The following is an 18,972-nucleotide window of genomic DNA, read 5'->3' as shown; positions in this document are numbered from 1 at the left end:
TGTTTTATTATCTTAAAATCCAAAATCTTCTCAGTCTCTCTCAGGTGAATCTCTCCAATCCCAAGTAAAAGGAATTCCAAAGATTAATTTCTAGCAAAAATTCTTCTGATTTCAGATGGATATTCAGTCACACAAGATATCAATTCTGCACTTATCCTGTCAATACCCATAACAACTTAATACAATACCACATTTATAAAAATCACCATTTACCAAAGGCCAAAATTTTGTTCAAAAATTAATGAAATGTTATGCCATGGGTTGCTTTTAATTGCAAATGTTAAAATTAAACAGATTTGTGCAAAAGTCTGTAAAAGATCTATAGATTTAACTTAAATGTTAAATTATTTTAACTTGGTGAAATCTAATTTACAATATCTTACCTTTTCAGAAATCCAATTGTATCATCTGGTTTTACAAATGCTACCTCTTCAGTATCATTTAAAAATTTTAGCCTCACTTTAATTTGCCCTTCAGTCTCTTCAACACTATTCACTATGGACGTATGAGCATCACAGTCCTCAAGCAATCCATGCTCCAGAACCTCTTCAGTACTAAGTTCACTGGTTGATGCTCGCTTGCGCAAACCTTGTATGTTCAAAAGAGGATCAATATTTGCATCGGTTAAACTGGAAGCTTCTTCAATTGGCACCTGCTCATTGGTGGGACCATTATTTCTAGTTGACGCTCCAAGGCCAGAATCATTTTCTTCCTCTGGCTTTTGCTCAATAGGGACAGTTGCTGTCTGGGCTTCATCAGTTTCAGGTGTTGCTGCATTTGCCACGTACTGCTCTACGCTGCTTAACCCTACTAACGAGTTCCCCGTGGTAACAATGGTCCCAAATATTTGATCACTACGATCAGCAACATGTGTGGAGAGCCAAGCAAGAACAAGTGCCAGTACCAGGAAGACTATTCCACACAGGACTGTGACTTCATCACCAACTCCTTCAACAAATGACATGGTGCTGGTGTCCATTTACAGAAAGTTCTCAAAACAATCTGAGAAAATATGAAAATATTGTCAGTAATGCTATACAAACTGTCTCTTCAAAAACATTTTAATATACCCCATGTGTTTTACCTTTTTAATGTTTTTCCCCAATTTTGCCCCTTTAATTTAGATTTTAGCAACAAATTTCCCACAAAAAATTAAAATAAGCAAACTAAAGAAGCAAGTACCAATGCTAAATGAAAATGTGGAAAATTCATTAAGAAATGGGATTATATAATGGGTTTCCTCCTACATGTCTAAGTCACACAGCTGGGTAGATTTTTAGGCCATCCTAAATTGCTCCAGGGTGTACACAGGTAAAAGAATCAATTCAATTGGTGATCAAACTGAGCGAATGCCTGGCTGAGCAATTATCCCGCTCTGCTTGGGAAATACTGAGAGAATCGAGAAAGCAGGGGACTGGAAGAGGGTGAGAGAAGTATATCAGGAAGATTCTGTGAGTTTTCCAAAGACAGGCTTCACCCCTCCGGAAGAGCCATAAGGTTTGGCTAACTTTAAAAGTGCTTTTAAGGTAAACGGAAGCAAAAATAGATGGCAATATACCTATCTCGAGAAATACGTATTATAATGTGGATTTTATACATTTGAACTTTTTCTATTCATTTACTTACTCCTTTTTCCCCACCTAAATGAGAATATATATATATGGGAGGAATACACAGGGAAATCTTTTCTGTGTAACGGACATAGATCTATTCACTAACTTTTATGAATACTGCAGTGGGGGCCCTCAACTCACAAGCAGGAGGGGTTATCCCCCACAGCTAGACATTTCCTCTAGCTCAACACAGGGTCATCTACTAGAGACCTCAGCCTTGGAATCACACCTTTGTTACCTTTTTTATTATTTGCATTTCTTGGTTCTTATTTATTCAGGGAGTAGATCGATTACGTTTTATTCTGCTAATTTCAATGTTATATTGACAGATAAATACAAATGGCTAAGGACAAAATCAAATTCATTTCTTATAATGTCAATGGGCTGTTAAATCCAATCAAAAGCAGTAGAATTATATCCAAAATGAAAAAAGAACAAGCCCATGTGGTATATTTACAGGGAAACTCACTTAAGTGATAATGAGCATAGAAAATTAGAGAATGGGCTTCACTAATTTGTTTTTCCCCTCATATAAATCAGGACATAGGACAGGAGTTGCTATTCTTACCTTAAGCAAGCTAAGTTTTGAAAAGGTATTTGAAATGGGAGATAAGGAGGGCAGATATATTCTGGTAAGGGGGAATATAGACGGAAATTCAGTTACTCTATTGAATATATACACACCCCTGGGAAGTGATATTGGTTTCATTCAGAAAATTACTAATATTATGGTAACGGAAACAGGTCTCCTGACATGGGGGGGGGGAGACTTAAATTTACAATTACAACGAAAGTTAGACTCTTCCAATAGAAAAACCTACGAAACAAAATCGTTACATAAGAAAGTTAATACACTTTTTGAGGATGTTGGTTTAATTGAAATATGGAGGGGCCTTTTCCCTGACAGAAGGGATTACACTCATTATTCTGCTCCACATTCTGTATATACAAGAATCGGCTATTTCATAACATTTGGAAAAGACAAAGATAAAATTCAAGTCTACTCAATGATCCCTACTTTAAGGAACAAGCTAAAAAAGAAATTGGTCTTTACTTAGAATTTAATGATAATGGAGAGGTTTCACCTCCCATTTTATGGGATATTCTGAAAGCTGTTTCAAAAGTGAAAATTATAGTGATATCTTCAAATAAGAAGAAAATAAGGAATAAAACATTACAGGAATTACAAAACAGGCTGAAGGAACTAGAACAAACACACAAATTGAATTTATCATAGGACACATTAGAAGAAATGTTTAAAATTAGGAATAAAATTAATAGTTTGGCTATGCAAGAAATCAGGAAAAATTTAATGTTTCTGTACAGAAATGTTATGAAAGTGAATGTAAGTCTATGGAAATACTGGCGTGGAAATTGAAAAAAGACAGCAGAAAATACAACATAGAATTAGGGACCCAAGAACGAAAGCGATAAAAAATAAGCAAAGTGAAATTCAAGAAGCTTTTGAAGTGTTTTACAAAATGCTATATTCCAAAGTTCCAGGGAGAAGCATAACCCAAATTGACAGCTTCCTGAATTCTCTAGTTACCCACTTTAAGCGAAGAACAAAATAGAACGATGACTGCTGATATAACTGAAGATGAATTAAAAGCTGCAATTAGTAGGTTTAAATTAATCAAGTCACCAGGATCAGATGAGAATACGGCAGAGTGGTACAAAGAATTTAAAAATGAGTTAATTCCTGTTTTACTCCCCACACTGAACTGGGCTCTAAAAAAGGCACAAATGCCACCCAGTTGGAAGGAAGTGATAATCTCAGCTATACCAAAAGAAGGCAAGGATAAAATGGAATGTGGATCATTTAGATCAATATCCGTTCTTAATGTAGATTATAGATTATTTACCTCAATCGTGGTCAAACGATTAGAGGAGTTTCTACACATACAAAACGATCAGACAGGTTTTATACGACAACGCCAAACACAAGACAATATACGAAGGAAACATCACATTATGGATCATATACAAAAGTATAAAATCAAAGCAATAGTGATAAGTGTGAATGCTGAAAAGGCATTTGATTCGGTTAACTGGAATTTTCTTTATATAGTTTTACACAGATTTGGTTTCCATGACACAAATATTAAAACTATACAGGCACTATATGACAACCCTACTGCTAGAATTAAAATTAATGAATATTTATCAAATAGTCTTACCCTAGAAAGGGGCACAATACAGGGCTGTGCATGGTCACCACTACCCTTCTCATTATATCTGGAACCATTAGCTCAAATCTCAAGAGATGTGGCATTCTTGGGGGAAACCCCTCTCCCACAGAGTCACATCTTCCAGAAATGTATGTGGCTGGATGATACGGAAGACCGTGTGAGGAATCTGGAGCAGCAGCTGGATGACCTTCAACTCATAAGTTGTATGAAGTAGTAAAAATGAAGTAGTAAAATGGATTCAACAGTGGCTGAATGGGAGATACCAGAGAGTAGTGGTGGATAACTGTTTGTCAGGTTGGAGGCCGGTGACTAGTGGTGTGCCTCATGGATCTGTATGTGTCCAATGTTGTTTGTCATATACATTAATGATCTGGATGATGGGGTGGTAAATTGGATTAATAAGTATGCCGACGATACTAAGGTAGGTGGTGTTGTGGATAATGAAGTAGGTTTTCAAAGCTTGCAGAGAGATTTAGGCCAGTTAGACGAGTGGGATGAATGATGGCAGATGGAGTTTAATGTTGATAAGTGTGAGGTGCTACATTTTGGTAGGACTAATCCAAATAGGACATACATGGTAAATGGTAGGGCATTGAAAAATACAGTAGAACAGAGTGATCTAAGAATAATGCTGCATAGTTCCCTGAAGGTGGAATCTCATGTAGATAGGGTGGTGAAGAAAGCTTTTGGTATGCTGACCTTTATAAATCAGAGCATCGAGTATAGAAGTTGGGATGTAATGTTAAAATTATACAAGGCATTGGTAAGGCCGAATTTGGAATATTGTGTACAGTTCTGGTCACCAAATTATAGGAAAGGTGTCAACAAAATAGAGAGAGTACAGAGAAGATTTACTAGAATGTTACCTGGGTTTCAGCAGCTAAGTTACAGAGAAAGGTTGAACGAGTTAGGTCTTTGTTCTTTAGAGCGTAGAAGGTTGAGGGAGGACTTGATAGAGGTATTTAAAATTATGAGGGGGATGGATAGCGTTGACGTGGATAGGCTTTTTCCATTGAGAGAAGGGGAGAGTCAAACAAGAGGACATGAGTTGAGAGTTAGGGGCAAAAGTTTAAGGGTAACACGAGGAGGAATTTCTTTACTCAGAGAGTGGTAGCTGTATGGAATGAGCTAGCAGAAGTGGTAGAGGCAAGTTTGGTATTGTCACTTAAAGTAAAATTGGATAGGTATATGGACAAGAAAGGAATGGAGGGTTATGGGCTGAGTGCAGGTTGGTGGGACTAGGTGAGAGTAAGCGTTCGGCGCGGACTAGAAGGGCCAAGATGGCCCGTTTCTGTGCTGTAATTGTTATATGGTTACAAGGGAGAATGAGGCAGTGAGATGAGAATGAGATGAGAGCTACAGAGAGGTAGTCATACCTAGGCTGCCGGAAAGCAGGTGACAGTCCGAGGGGGGAAAGTGAAGGAGAGCTGACCGGTAGTGCAGAGCACCCCTGTAGCCATTCCCCTGAATAATAAGTTTACCATCCTGGATGCTGTTGGCGAGGACGACCGACCAGGTGTGAGCCACAGTGGCAGGGCCTCTGGCACTGAGTCTGACCCTGTGGCGCAGAAGGGTGGGATGGAGAAGAGGAGAGCTGTTGTCATTGGAGACTCTATAGTCAGGGGAGCAGACAGGAGATTTTGTGGACATGAGAAGAATACCCACGTGGGTTTGTTGCCTCCCGGGTGCCAGGATCTAGGATGACTCTGACCGGGTGCATGAGATGAGATCCTGGTATGAGAGGGAAAGCAACCAGAAGTCATGATACATGTTGGTACCAGCAACATAGGCAAGAAGAGGGATGAGGTCCTGAAGTGTGAGTTTTGGGAACTAGGCAGAAGACTGAAGATCAGGACCTCGAGGGTGGCGTTCTCAGGATTGCTGTTAGTACTACATGATGGTGATGGTAAGGATTGGAGGAGATGGCGGCTGACTGTGTAGCTGAGGAGTTGGTGCAGGGGGCAGGGTTTTAGATTTTTGGACCATTGGGATCTCTTCTGGGAAAGGTGAGACTTGTACAGATTGGATGGGTTGCACCTGAACTCCAGGGGGAACAATATCCTTGCTGGTAGGTTTGCTAGCATTGTTTTAAACTAATTTGCAAGGGGGATGGGACCTGGAGCGATAGAGCAGTGAAATAAGTGCATGGAGTAAAGCCAGATCTAACATATAGAGAGGTTTTGAGGAAAGAGCAGCAGAATAAAGGGTATAAAGGTAGTAAGGTAGAAGGGCTAAAGTGTGTGTACTTCAATGCAAGAAGCATCAGGAACAAAGGTGATGAACTGGATACATACATGGAATTATGATGTAGTGGCCATTACAGAGACTTGGCTGGCACCAGGGCAGGAATGGATTCTCAATATTCCTGGGTTCCAGTGCTTTAAAAGGTAAAAGAGAGGGGGGAAAAGGGGAAGAGGGGGGCATTACTGGTGAGGGATACTATTACAGCTACAAAAAGGGTGGGTAATGTAGCAGGATCCTCTTTTGAGTCAGTATGGGTAGAAGTCAGGAACAAGAAGGGAGTAGTTACTCTATTGGGAGTATTCTACAGGCCCCCTCGTAGCAGCAAAGATCCCGAGGAGCAGGTTGGGAGGCAGATTTTGGAAACGTGCAAAAATAACAGGGTTGTTATCATGGGTGACTTTAACTTCCCTAATATTGATTGGCACTTGATTAGTTCCAAGGGTTTAGACGGGGCAGAGTTTGTTAAGTGTGTCCAGGACGGATTCCTGTCACAGTATGTTGACAGGCCGACTTGGGGGAATGCCATACTAGATCTAGTATTAGGCAACGAACCGGGTCAGGTCACAGATCTCTCAGTGGGGGAGCATCTGGGGGACAGTGATCACCACTCCCTGGCCTTTAGCATTATCATGGAAAAGGACTGAATCAGAGAGGACAGGAAAATTTTAATTGGGGAAGGGAAAATTATGAGGCTACAAGGCTAGAACTTGCGGGTGTGAATTGGGATGAAGTTTTTGCAGGGAAATGAACTATGGACATATGATCAACGTTTAGAGATCTCTTGGAAGATGTTAGGGATAAATTTGTCCTGGTGAGGAAGATAAAGAATGATAGGGTGAAAGAACCATAGTTGACAAGTGAGGTGGAAAATCTAGTCAGGTGGAAGCAGGCAGCATACATGAGGTTTAGGAAGCAAGGATCAGATGAGTCTATTGAGGAATATAGGGCAGCAAGAATAGAGCTTAAGAAGGGGCTGAGGCGAGCAAGAAGGGGACATGAGAACACCTTGGGTAAAGGAAAACCCCAAGGCATTCTTCAATTATGTGAAGAACAAAAGGATGACAGGGGTGAAGGTAGGACCAATTAGAGAAAAAGGTGGGAAGATGTACCTGGAGGCTGTGGAAGTGAGCTAGGTCCTGAATGAATACTTCTCTTCAGTATTCACCAATGACAGGGAACCTGATGACGGTGAGGACAATATGAGTGAGGTTGATGTTCTGGAGCACGTTGATATTACGGGAAAGGAGGTGTTGGAGTTGTTAAAATACATTAGGATGGATAAGTGTCTGGGGCCTCATGGAATATTTCCCAGCCTGCTCCATGAAGCGAAGGAAGAGATTGCTGAGCCTGTGGCCAGGATCTATGTCCTCGTTGTCCACGGGAATGGTAGATTGGAGGGAGGCAAATGTCCCCTTGTTCAAAAAAGACAGTAGGTATAGTATGCGTAATTACAAACCAGTAAGCCTTACATCTGTGGTGGGAAAGCTGTTGGAAAAAGATTCTCTAAATCAGACCACTGGAATATTAGTTACTAGAATGTTACCTGGGTTTCAGCACCGAAGTTACAGAGAAAGGTTGAACAAGTTAATTTTTTATTCTTTGGAGCTTAGAAGGTTGAGCGGGGGGGGGGGGGGGGAACGATAGACATATTTAAAATTATGTTATGAGGGGGATAGTTAGAGTTGACATGGATAGGCTTTTTCCATTGAGAGTATGGGAGATTCAATCAAGCCGACTTGAGTTGAGATTTAGGGGGCAAAAGTTTAAGGATAACATGAGGGGGAATTTCTTTACATAGAGAGTGGTAGCTGTGTGGAATGAGCTTCCAGTAGAAGTGGTAGAGGCAGGTTCTATTTTGTCATTTAAAAAAAAATTGGATAAATATATGGACAGGAAAGGAATGGAGGGTTATGGGCTGAGTGCAGGTAGGTGGGACTAGGTGAGAATAAGCGTTTGGTACAGACTAGAAGGGCCGAGATGGCCTGCTTCCGTGCTGTAATTGTTATATGGTTATATGATCAAGGACAGAACGGCTTTGTGAAGAGCAGATCATGTCTAACAAGACTGATAGAGTTCTTTGAGGAGGTGATCAGGCATATAGATGAGGGTCGTGCAGTGGATGTGATCTACACGGATTTTAGTAAGACATTTGACAAGGTTCCACACGGTAGGCATATTCAGAAAGTCAGAAGGCATGGGATCCAGGGAAGTTTGGCCAGGTGGATTCAGATTTGGCTTACCTGCAGAAAGCAGAGGGTCGTGGTTGAGGGAGTACATTCAGATTGGAGGGTTGTGACTAGTGGTGTCCCACAAGGATCTGATATGGGACCTCTACTTTTCGTGATTTTTATTAACGACCTGGATGAGGGGGTAGAAGTGTGGGTTGGCAAGTTTGCAGACAACACAAAGGTTGATGGTGTTGCAGGTAGTGTAGAAGATTGTCAAAGATTGCAGAGAGACATTGATAGGATGCAGAAGTGGGCTGAGAAGTGGCTGATAGAGTTCAACCTGGAGAAGTGTGAGATGGTACACTTTGGAAGGACAAACGCCAAGGCAGAGTATAAAGTAAATGACAGGATACTTGGGAGTGTGGAGGAGCAGAGGGATCTAGGGGTACATGTCCACAGATTCCTGAAAGTTGCGTCACAGGTGGATAGGGTAGTTAAGAAAGCTTATGGGTGTTAGCTTTCATAAGTCGAGGGACAGAGTTTAAGAGTCGCGAAGTAATGATGCAGCTCTATAAACTCTGGTTAGGCCACACTTGGAGTACTGTGTCCAGTTCTGGTTGCCTCACTATAGGAAGGATGTGGAAGCATTGGAAAGGGTACAGAGGAGATTTACCAGGATGCTGCCTGGTTTAGAGAGTATGGATTATGATCAGAGATTAAGGGAGCTAGGGCTTTACTCTTTGGAGAGAAGGAGGATGAGAGGAGACATGATAGAGGATTACAAGATATTAAGAGGATTATAAGATATTAAGAGGAATAGATAGAGTGGACAGCCAGCACCTCTTCCCCAGGGGACAACAGTTCAATACAAGACAACATGGCTTTAAGGTAAGGGGAGGGAAGTTCAAGGGGCAGATTCAAGGAAGGTTTTTCACTCAGAGAGTGGTTGGTGCATGGAATGCACTGCCCGAGTCAGTGGTGGAGGCAGATACACTAGTGAAGTTTAAGAGACTACTAGACAGGTATATGGACAACACACACAAAATGCTGGTGGAACACAGCAGGCCAGGCAGCATCTATAAAGAGAAGAACTGTCAGGATGAAGGGTCTCGGCCCGAAACATTAACAGTGCTTCTCCTTATAGATGCTGCCTGGCCTGCTGTGTTCCATCAGCATTTTGTGTGCATTGTTTGAATTTCTAGCATCTGCAGATTTCCTCGTGTTTGCAGGTATATGGAGGAATTTAAGGTGGGGGATTATATGGGAAGCGAGGTTTAAGGGTTGGCACAACATTGTGGGCCAAAGGGTCTGTACTGTGCTGTACTATTCTATGTTCTATTCATCAGACAAAATGAAGATATCAGGGGAATTACTATTAAAGGGACAGAGCATAAATTGGCCTGTTACGCAAATGACATTTTGATCTATCTAGGGCAACTAACATACTTTTTACCTAAATTGATGCAATCCTTTGAACAATATGGTAAATTATCAGGATACAAAATCAACATAGATAAAACACAATTACTCTCATATAACTATAGCCCACCAAGAGAAATTGAAAGTAGATATCCCTGGCATGGCACATATAGTCTTTCTAATACTTGGGCATCATTATGCCAAAAGATTTGGCAAAATTATCTTAATGCAATTATCAGCCTACATTTAAAAATTAAGGAAGATATAACGATGATATATCAATTAAAATTCCTTTTTTTAGTCTCAGTTCGTTTGAATCTATTAAAATTAATACACTGCCCAAACTATTATATCTCTTTCAGACCCTACCAATAGAGATTAATCAAAATCAATTCAATGAATGGAACGAGATGCTATCAAGGTATATTTGGCAGGGTAAAAGGCCTAGAGTTCATCTCAAAACTTTGCAATTATCCAAGGAAAGGGGGGATGGGGCCTATCTTCTCTTAGAGATTATTATTTTGCAGCACAGTTGAGAGATGTGATATGTTGGTGCAACCCATCATATGAAGCTCAATGGAAAAATATTGAGGGATATTTTCCATCCCCATACAGGCAATTTTGGTTGATAACAACCTACAAAGGTACATAAATACTATTGATAACCCATGGGTGAAATGGATTCTTAAAATATGGAAAACTATTATAAAAGAATATAAACTTGAGGGAGATATTGCAATTCTTAAACGGTGTGCATTTGACTCGGATTTTACGCCGAATAAACCGGATGCTAGATTCAAGGACTGGACAACTAAAGGTATAACAGTTCTATGCAACATAATGAAAGAAGGAACACTGTACAGTTTTGAAATGCTTAAAGAGAAACACTTATTAGAAAAACAAGATTTTTATCAGTATTTACAGATGCAACAGTATGTTAATAAGATGGTTAAAAATGTAACCAAGGCAAGAACATGTTTGAGAGCTATTTAGAAAATAATATAATTTAGGTAACTGTTGTAGAATCATTTCAAGCGTGTATAAGGGTTTGACAAATCTTAAAACACATTCCACTTCATACATTAAAACAAAATGGGAGGAGGGATAATTATATCTGAGGAAGAATGGACAAAATGGAGATACAGAAATGTTCACAGAAATGGAGGGAGTTTAGATGGAAAAACTTGATATTTTATTACAGCCTCTCAGAAATCCCATTATGATAGTAACCTCCCTGTTTGCTGGAGAAATTGTGGAAATCAAGATACAAACTATTATCATTTTCTGGGTATGCCCCATTATCAAAAACTATTGGAGGGGGGGATACACAATGCCCTACAAGACATCTTTAAATGTGAAATACTCTTAGAAAATAAGACAGTATATTTTGGATATATACCTCAAGAATGGTTGGAAAGACTTAAATATTTAATGAATATACAGTTGGTGGCTGGTAAAAAGACTCTTACTAGGAAATGGTTATCACAGGAGAGCCAAACCTTAAGTGCATGGATGGAAATTACAATGGACATTTACAAAATGGAGAAGATAACAGCATTTGGAACAATTTGATTCATACTGGGAAAAATTGTTTAACTGCATAATGCCTCATAGGCCTGATTTTATTCTCACAAATCAATGAATATGTTATAGAAAAAAGATCACTCCCTACTTGTACATAATTCTTTCCTTTTGCTTGTTTTTTCTTTCCACTCTTTTCTATAAGAGTATACCTGAGATAAATACTTTGTGGAGATTTGTGATATATATGATTATGTGATATATATGTACAATGTCTGAAATACATCTTACAAAGAAGTTAGTTTGATGGTGAACTTCGATAAAAAAAATCAATGGAGTTGAAGGATGTCTCACGGGAAAGTGGGGAGTAAAATGGGTTAGGATAGGATCATAATTAATGAATATTTTGTTGTTGGTGTGAACTTGATGGACAGGCCCATTTCTGGATTATACCTCTCTGTGACTAAGAAAGAAGATCAATTAAAACAGATTTCTAATTCTTACATCAACAATGCAACAAAAATGCTAAATATTAAATATATAACTAATTATTGGAAGACACCAGCAGGCTAGAAATTCAAGAACATCATAAGTCAGTATAGTTGCTATTACTAAGGCGTCAGAGCTTGGGAAGCTGAGCAGTCTGAAGTTAGGTAAGTCACCTGACCAGATGGACTACACAACAAAGTTCTGAATCAGAAGCTGAAAGAATTATAGAGGAATTAGTAATGATCTTTCAAGAATCACTAGATCCTGGAATGGTTCTGTAGGAATGGAAAATTGCAAATGTCAATCCACTATTTAAGAAGACAGTAAATGATTCTACAGACCAGTTAACCTGACTTCAGTGGTTGGCAAGATGTTGGAGTCCATTATTAAGGATGAGATTTCATAATACTTAGAGGCACATGATAAAGTAGGCCAAAATCCACAGGCCTTAAAAGCAGAATTAGGCAATTTGGCCCATTAACTTTGCTCTGCCATACATAGTTAATTATTATCCATCTCAACCATATTCTCCTGCCTTTTCATTGTAACCTTTCACACCCAGATTAATCATCGAATATGTTGGTTTTCTCCAGGTGCTCCAGTTTTCCCCAGTTCAAAAGTGTACTTTGGAGGTAAAATGGCCATTGTAAATTGTTCTGTGATTAGATTAGAGTTAATTGGGTTTGTCAGAGGCTAATGAGATGGGATAACTCAAAGCTATATTGATTAGTAAATAATCAAGAAACCTTTCACCCTCCACCTTAAATACTGTACACACTAAGAATTGACCTGCAGAACCATTTATGGTATTGAATTCCACAGATTCACCACCATCTGGCACAAGAAATTATTCCTAATATCGGTTCTAAATAAATGTACAAATATTCTGAGTGTGTGCCCTATGGTCCTAGACTCCCATCACAGAAAACATCCTCTTGATATGCGCCCTATCAAGGCCTTTCAATATTTGTTAGGTTTCAATGACAGCCCCTGACACCCCCCCCCCCCCCACAATTCTTCTAAACTCAAGGAAGCAGAGGCCCAATCATCAAACCCTTCTCATATTTCAATCTTTTTGTTCCCTGGACGATTCTAGTGAACCTCTTCTGGAGCATCCCCAATGTCAGCACGTATTTTCTTCAGGGGCCCAAAACTGCTCACAATATTTTAACTACAGTCTGACCAATCCCTTATAAAGTTTCAGTATTACACTGTTACTTTTGTATTCTAGGCCTCTGAAGAGGTACAGCCACAGGGACACTGCATTGACTGCCTACTTCCCTTCCCACTTTTGACCCAGGAACTGCTGCTGCAACTTTTGGGTGACTACAGTACATTTGTAAGACCATAAAATATAGGAACAGGATTAGGCCATTTGGCCAGTCGAGTTTGCTCCACCATTTCTTATTTGATCCAATTCTCCTCTCAGCCCCGCTCTCCTGCCTTCCCTCCGTATCCCTTCATGCCCTGACCAATCAAGGAACTATCAACCTCTGCCTTAAATATACATAAAGACTTGGCCTCCACAGCTGCCTGTGCAATGAATTCCACAGATTTATCTCTCACTTTGGCTAAAAGAAACAGGTCACTGTTCCTAACCATGTCATTGGTACCTGTACGGATTTCAACCTCTGGTGTTCACCCACCCACTTAATGACTCGATCCGAGTTATCCCATACCTTGGCACACAGGAGGCAACATACCATCTGGGGATCTCCTAGTCCAGAGAACCTCATGTCCATTCCTCTTAATAAATCCCTTATCACCATAGTGTGCCTTTTCTCCCCCCTTCCCTCTGAGTCATAGAAACAGACTCAATGTCAGAGACTCGAACACTGTGACTTACCTGTGTTAGGCCACATCCATCCCCAACAGTATTGAAAGAGATGACCCTGAACCTCCAATCTATCACCTTCTCATGATCCTGTATGGGCAGAAGGTCATCAAGCTACTGCTCCAGTTCCCTAACAGTCTCTAAAGAGTTGTAGCTTGGTGCACTTCATGCAAATTTAAGTTACTAGGGGCACTGGAAGTCTTCCAAAGGTTTCACATCTCACACAAGGCACATACCAATAACTCTGGACCCATTCCCTACAACCTAACAGTAAAAACATCTTATCCAAAAGTTACTCAGAAACTCTGTCTATGTTTACCTAAGCCTATTCAACTAATGCCTGACCACTTTAGCAATGTCTACTCTCATAATACCTGCTCTACTTAAATCTTGCCTCTTTTTATTGGCTCCTGCTGAGTGCCCCATTTTATGATTGTAGCCCACTGAAAAGTCATGAAAACACTCATTATCTTTGTGTGGCATCACAACAAACTACCTCTAGCACTGATGGTAGACTACCTGTAAACAGCTTACCTTACAATTTATCTTATGGGGAAATTTGCTAGATATATGTCAGAATTTGTTGAAGAAATAACAAGTAGAATAAACAAAGGAGATTCAGTGGAAGTGGCCTTCAACAGGTGATGCACAAGCTGTTAAACATAATTTGAGCACATGGTATTACAGAAGATACTGTCCTGGAAGACTGATTGGCAGGAGACAAAGTTTGGTAATAAATTAGCTCTTCTCTGGTTTGCTATGGTGTTCCAAATAGGTCAGTGTTGTGACCACTTCCTTCAACATTAAATGTGTGTGATTCTGATGTCGAAATTGATAGCTTTGTGGATGATATTAAGATAGAAAGGGGCAGGTAATGTTGAAGAACCAGGGAGTCTGCTCTTAGATTGGGAGAATGGTATCAAACAAGTGGCAGATGGAATATAAAGCATGGAAATTAATCATTTGCTTTAACAACCACACACCAGTGGTGTGCAGGGGGAGCCCACAAGTGTCACCAGACATTCTTAGCACCAAATTGGCATGTCCATAATATCCAGCAAAACACAACATAGCAAAACAGAACAGGCAACAAAATTCCTCCCATTCATCCAACTGTATACAGGACAATTTGTATTCTTTGGTCTCCAGCAAATTTGGACCAGAGAGATTTGTGAACATTCATAATTCCTTGGAAGTTTGGGTCTTAAAGAGATTTTTTACCCACAGAATAATTATCAATAATATTAAAGGTGTGCAGAAAAAAATTACAAGAATGTTTTGCTAAGACTTGAGACCCATGTTATAGGGGAAGGCTGAATAGAAAGGGAATGAGAGATTTGATAGAGGTCTGAAAAATTATGAGAAGGACAAAATTATAGATAGATTTAATGCAAGCAGGTAATGTCAAATGTTAAGGGTGAAACATGAAATATATTTTAGGAGAATCTGAGCAGGAACATTTTCATTCTGCAAATGTGGAACAAGCTTCCAGTATATATGGATGTGGGTTTGAAAAGTTTGTATAAGAACATGGATGGGAGAAGTATGGAATGCTATGGTACATCTCAGTTGATAGGACTACGCAGAAAAAAAACATTTTGCATGGACTAGATATTGAAAGGCCTGTTACTGTGAGGTATGCTCTATCACTTTTTTTAATAGGTTATTAGACAATTCCTCATTAGTGGCCAGGTAGATTTATCTGCAGATTCCCAAATTTCACTGAACATTATTTATATTGTTGTAAATTGAATATTGTTTCATACTCATATTTTAAAATTCATGTCAGTGTGCAGATCAATGTTGAAACTGGACTATTGCCTATTGTAGCTTGGAGAATATCCATTCCTAAGCTACAGAGCTGCCCTTACCCTAAAAGCTAGACGCTATAGGCCCATCCCGATTGAATTCTACAACCAAAGTCTTATGAACTCTAGTGTTACAGCCCATCCTTGCGAAAGCTGGCTGGGTCGTCAGCCGTAAACTCAGTTTGTAATTTATTTGAAAGAGCAAGTTTTGTAATCATCGACCGTGGTGTATGCACCCTGAGCAAGACAGTGGAGAAAAGAGTCCGGCCTAGGTATTACCCGATCCCAGTAAAGCACGAACTCCAAAAAAAGTCGGATCTGCCAACTGGCCCATTCCTGCAGGAGTCCGGTAGGAACGCACATCTAATGCACCTCACTCTTCGGTCGCGTCTTCTCTCCTCACCTATCCTGTAAGACCATATTCCCGGCACGTTGGGAGCCCAGTCTTCACGAAATGGCGGCTCAACAGATTCCTCCCTACCTCCGCCGCTACCATTAACACACTTGTAACGTCACTAGTACAGCGCTTTGCGCGAAAGCGCAAAATGTGTCGTGACATTATTCAAAATCCGCCGGACTGCGCTTTGACGTCACCACAAACCGCCCGTGCAGTACCAGGCTGAATAGCAGCTTGATGAAATGTCACGCGAGCAAAAAGAAGTTACGCTGATAAAATAAATTGGTTCGGATAAATTAGGTCAATAACGTTAATCTGTTTTGGGGTAGAACATCTTAAAGCTTCTTAAGAGCATAGCACCTGCCAAAAGTATAAAATAAATATATGCATGTTTCCACAACATCAATTGCAGAGAATTTGCTGTAATATTTATATACGCGATAGCAGAATAGCTTTAAAACATAACAATGAGTCAACTCAGCAAGGATTTATAAAAGAAAATCAAGTGTTGGACTAAACTATTGAATTGAGGAAGTGACAAATGGAATAGATAAAGCAAATGTAGGTATAATATACAGTATCTGCATTTTCAGAAGACAAAATACTTTAGGAAATGTCTGTACCAACATGGTCTTGTACCAAATCAGCTGTTGCTTTAGGAGCTCCCCGCCACCACTGTGGAAGGCATCAAGAGGAATGTTAACAAGCAGAGGTGGCTGGGGATTCCCCAAGTTTTACTTCAGTAGGGTTTTACATAAGATGAGACCAGCTACAGTTGCTCTTGTCATTGGTGATAGAGGAGTTCAAGGTGGTTCAAAGTGTAGAGTTGTGTTAACATTGAGGGGCTCCCATGACAAGCTAATAAACCAAGCAGAATTCACAACGTTCAGGCCAAAAGTGGGCGGGCAACTCAGTCACAGACCAGGCAGAGAGCTTCCTGCAATTGAGGGACATTAATTGGCAACCCATGCCTGGGATGGAAACATAGAAAACCTACAGCACAATAAAGGCCCTTCAGGCTACAAAGCTGTGCCAAACACATACTTAGAAATTACCTAGGGTTACCCATAGCCCTCTAATTTTTTAAGCTCCATGTATCCATCCAGGAGTCTCTTAAAAGACCCTATCGTATCCACCTCCACCACCATTGCCAGCAGCCCATTCCACACACCCACCACTGTCTAAATAAAAAACTTACATCTCTTCTCTACTTCTATGTCGACTCAGGCCTTGGGGGGGGGGGTGGAGGTGGTGTGGGGCATTAAAAAATTTTACTGGTCAGTTCAAGGCCTTGCCTCGCTACTGGTACCATGTCTGGTACTACCTGTCTCGGGTCAGGTTGTCAGCAACTCAACCGGCACACCCCCTGGTGCACTTCGGTCAGCCAGGGAGGAGGGTGTGTAGGCACCCAGCAGGACTGAAAACAAAGCCTGTCAAAGGGTGGATGAACTCCTTGTGACACAACGGTCACCTACTGTGGTGCACCACAGTCTTCCGTTTTGCACCGTGTAAGGCATAATCTTAATTTTACCTACTTCCCAGCACCTTACAACTGTGCCATCTAGTGCTAGTCATTCCACATGCTCACCACTCTCTGTGTAAAAAACTTACCCCCGACACCTCCCCAGCACCTTAAAACTGTGCCCTCTCGTGTTACCCATTTCAGCCCTGGGAAAAAGCCTCTGACTATCCACACAATCAATGCCTCACACCATCTTATACACCTCGATCAGGTCACCTCTCATCCTCCGTCACTACAAGGAGAAAAGGCCGAGTTCACTCAACCTATTCTCATAAGGCATGTTCCCCAATCCAGTCAACATCCAGCAGGGATTGCGATAGGGACTCCAGGTACCTTCTCGTGACTTCTGTGACTTCTGTTGCCCTCAGAGCTCGGGAGAAACAATGGGAGGCAGAGTCAAATGGAATCCCGTTCTCCCCTTCCCCCACCACCGCTCTGCAATCCCCTCTCCCTCAGATCCCATTGTCAGCTCCTGGCCCCTCAGAGGCTCCATCTTCCTCTCACCCCAACCCTCCCCTCTCCACTGACACTACCAGCCTCCCTCCCCCCTCTGATCCCATCTCTCATCCGTGCCGGGTCTTTACCAATCCCTCCGACCTTCAACTCTCTGAGGCAGAGCGCTCTGTCCTCAGTAGGGGCCTCAGCTTTGTTCCCCCTTCACCCACACCTCAGTGAGTTCCGCATATGCCATGACGCTGAACTCTTCTTCCACCATCTCCGTCTCCAAGCTTACTTCTTTGACAAGGACTCTCTCACCTCCACCGATGACCCTTTCTCCGGTCTTCAACCCTCCTCCTCTTCATGGACACCCCACTCTGGTCTTCTACCTGCTCTGGATTTCTTTATTGCTAATTGCTCACGGGGCATCAACCGTCTCGACTTCACCACACCCTGTTCCAATTCCAACCTCACTCCTTACGAATGCTCTGCTCTCCGCTCCCTCCGCACCAATCCCAACCTCACTATAAAACCTGCTGATAAGGGGGGAGCTGTTGTTGTCTGGGGTATTGACCTCTACCTGGCCGAGGCACAGCGATAACTCTCTGATACCTCCTCTTATTTACCCCTTGATCATGACCCCACTAAGGAGCACCAGGCCATTGTCTCCTATACCATCACTAACCTTAACAGCTCTGGGGATCTCCCATCCACTGCCACCAACCTCTTAGTTCCCACACCCTGCACTTCCCGTTTCTACCTCCCACCCAAGATCCACAAACCTGCCTGTCCAGGTAGACCTATTGTCTCAGCTTGCTCCTGCTCCACCGAACTCATTTCTGCATATTTTGACACTGTCTTATCCCCCCTTGTTCAATCTCTTCCCACCTATGTTCGTGACACTTCACATGCTTTGATTTTTTTTCAGTGATTTTAAGTTCCCTGGCCCCCACCGTCTTATTTTCACCATGGATATATACCTCCATCCCCCACCCTCTACCACCACTCTCCTCCGTCTAGTGGAATTAGTTCTTTCTCTCAATAATTTCTCCTTTGGCTCCTCTCACTTCCTCCAAACCAAGGGTGTAGCCTTGGGCTCCCTTATGGGTCCCAGTTATGCCTGTCTTTTTGTTGGCTTTGTGGAACAATCCATGTTCCAAGAATCTACCGGTATCCATCCCCCCCCTTTTCCTTCGCTACATCGATGACTGCATTGGTGCTGCCTCCTGCATGCATGCTGAGCTCATTGACTTCATTAACTTTGCCTCCAACTTTCACCCTGTCCTCAAATTTACCTGGTCCATTTCTGACACCTCCCTCCCCTTTC

The 18,972-nt window shown here is 41.4% G+C and overlaps 1 protein-coding gene across 3 annotated transcripts in view; it reads right to left on the bottom strand.

The window, feature by feature from the left end:
* LOC132386022 (transmembrane and ubiquitin-like domain-containing protein 2) overlaps positions 1–15,820 on the bottom strand; it is a 32,702-nt gene extending 16,882 nt beyond the window's left edge. The window contains exons 1-2 of one of the 3 annotated variants that reach the window (XM_059958293.1): positions 15,692–15,820; positions 384–1,002 (exon numbers count right to left, since the gene is read on the bottom strand). In XM_059958293.1, coding sequence (XP_059814276.1) covers positions 384–979 — 596 coding nt within the window. In that variant the 5' untranslated portion in view covers positions 980–1,002; positions 15,692–15,820. Of the gene's footprint in view, positions 1–383; positions 1,003–15,567 lie in introns of all 3 variants that reach the window. The other 2 variants (XM_059958295.1, XM_059958296.1) reach the window with 2 other exon arrangements.
* Between the last annotated feature and the right edge of the window lie 3,152 nt (positions 15,821–18,972).

The sequence above is a fragment of the Hypanus sabinus genome (assembly GCF_030144855.1).
Source record: "Hypanus sabinus isolate sHypSab1 chromosome Y unlocalized genomic scaffold, sHypSab1.hap1 SUPER_Y_unloc_2, whole genome shotgun sequence".
Classification (NCBI taxonomy): domain Eukaryota; kingdom Metazoa; phylum Chordata; class Chondrichthyes; order Myliobatiformes; family Dasyatidae; genus Hypanus; species Hypanus sabinus.
Note: the sequence above shows the minus strand (reverse complement) of the source record. Positions and strands in the feature narration are given on the sequence as shown.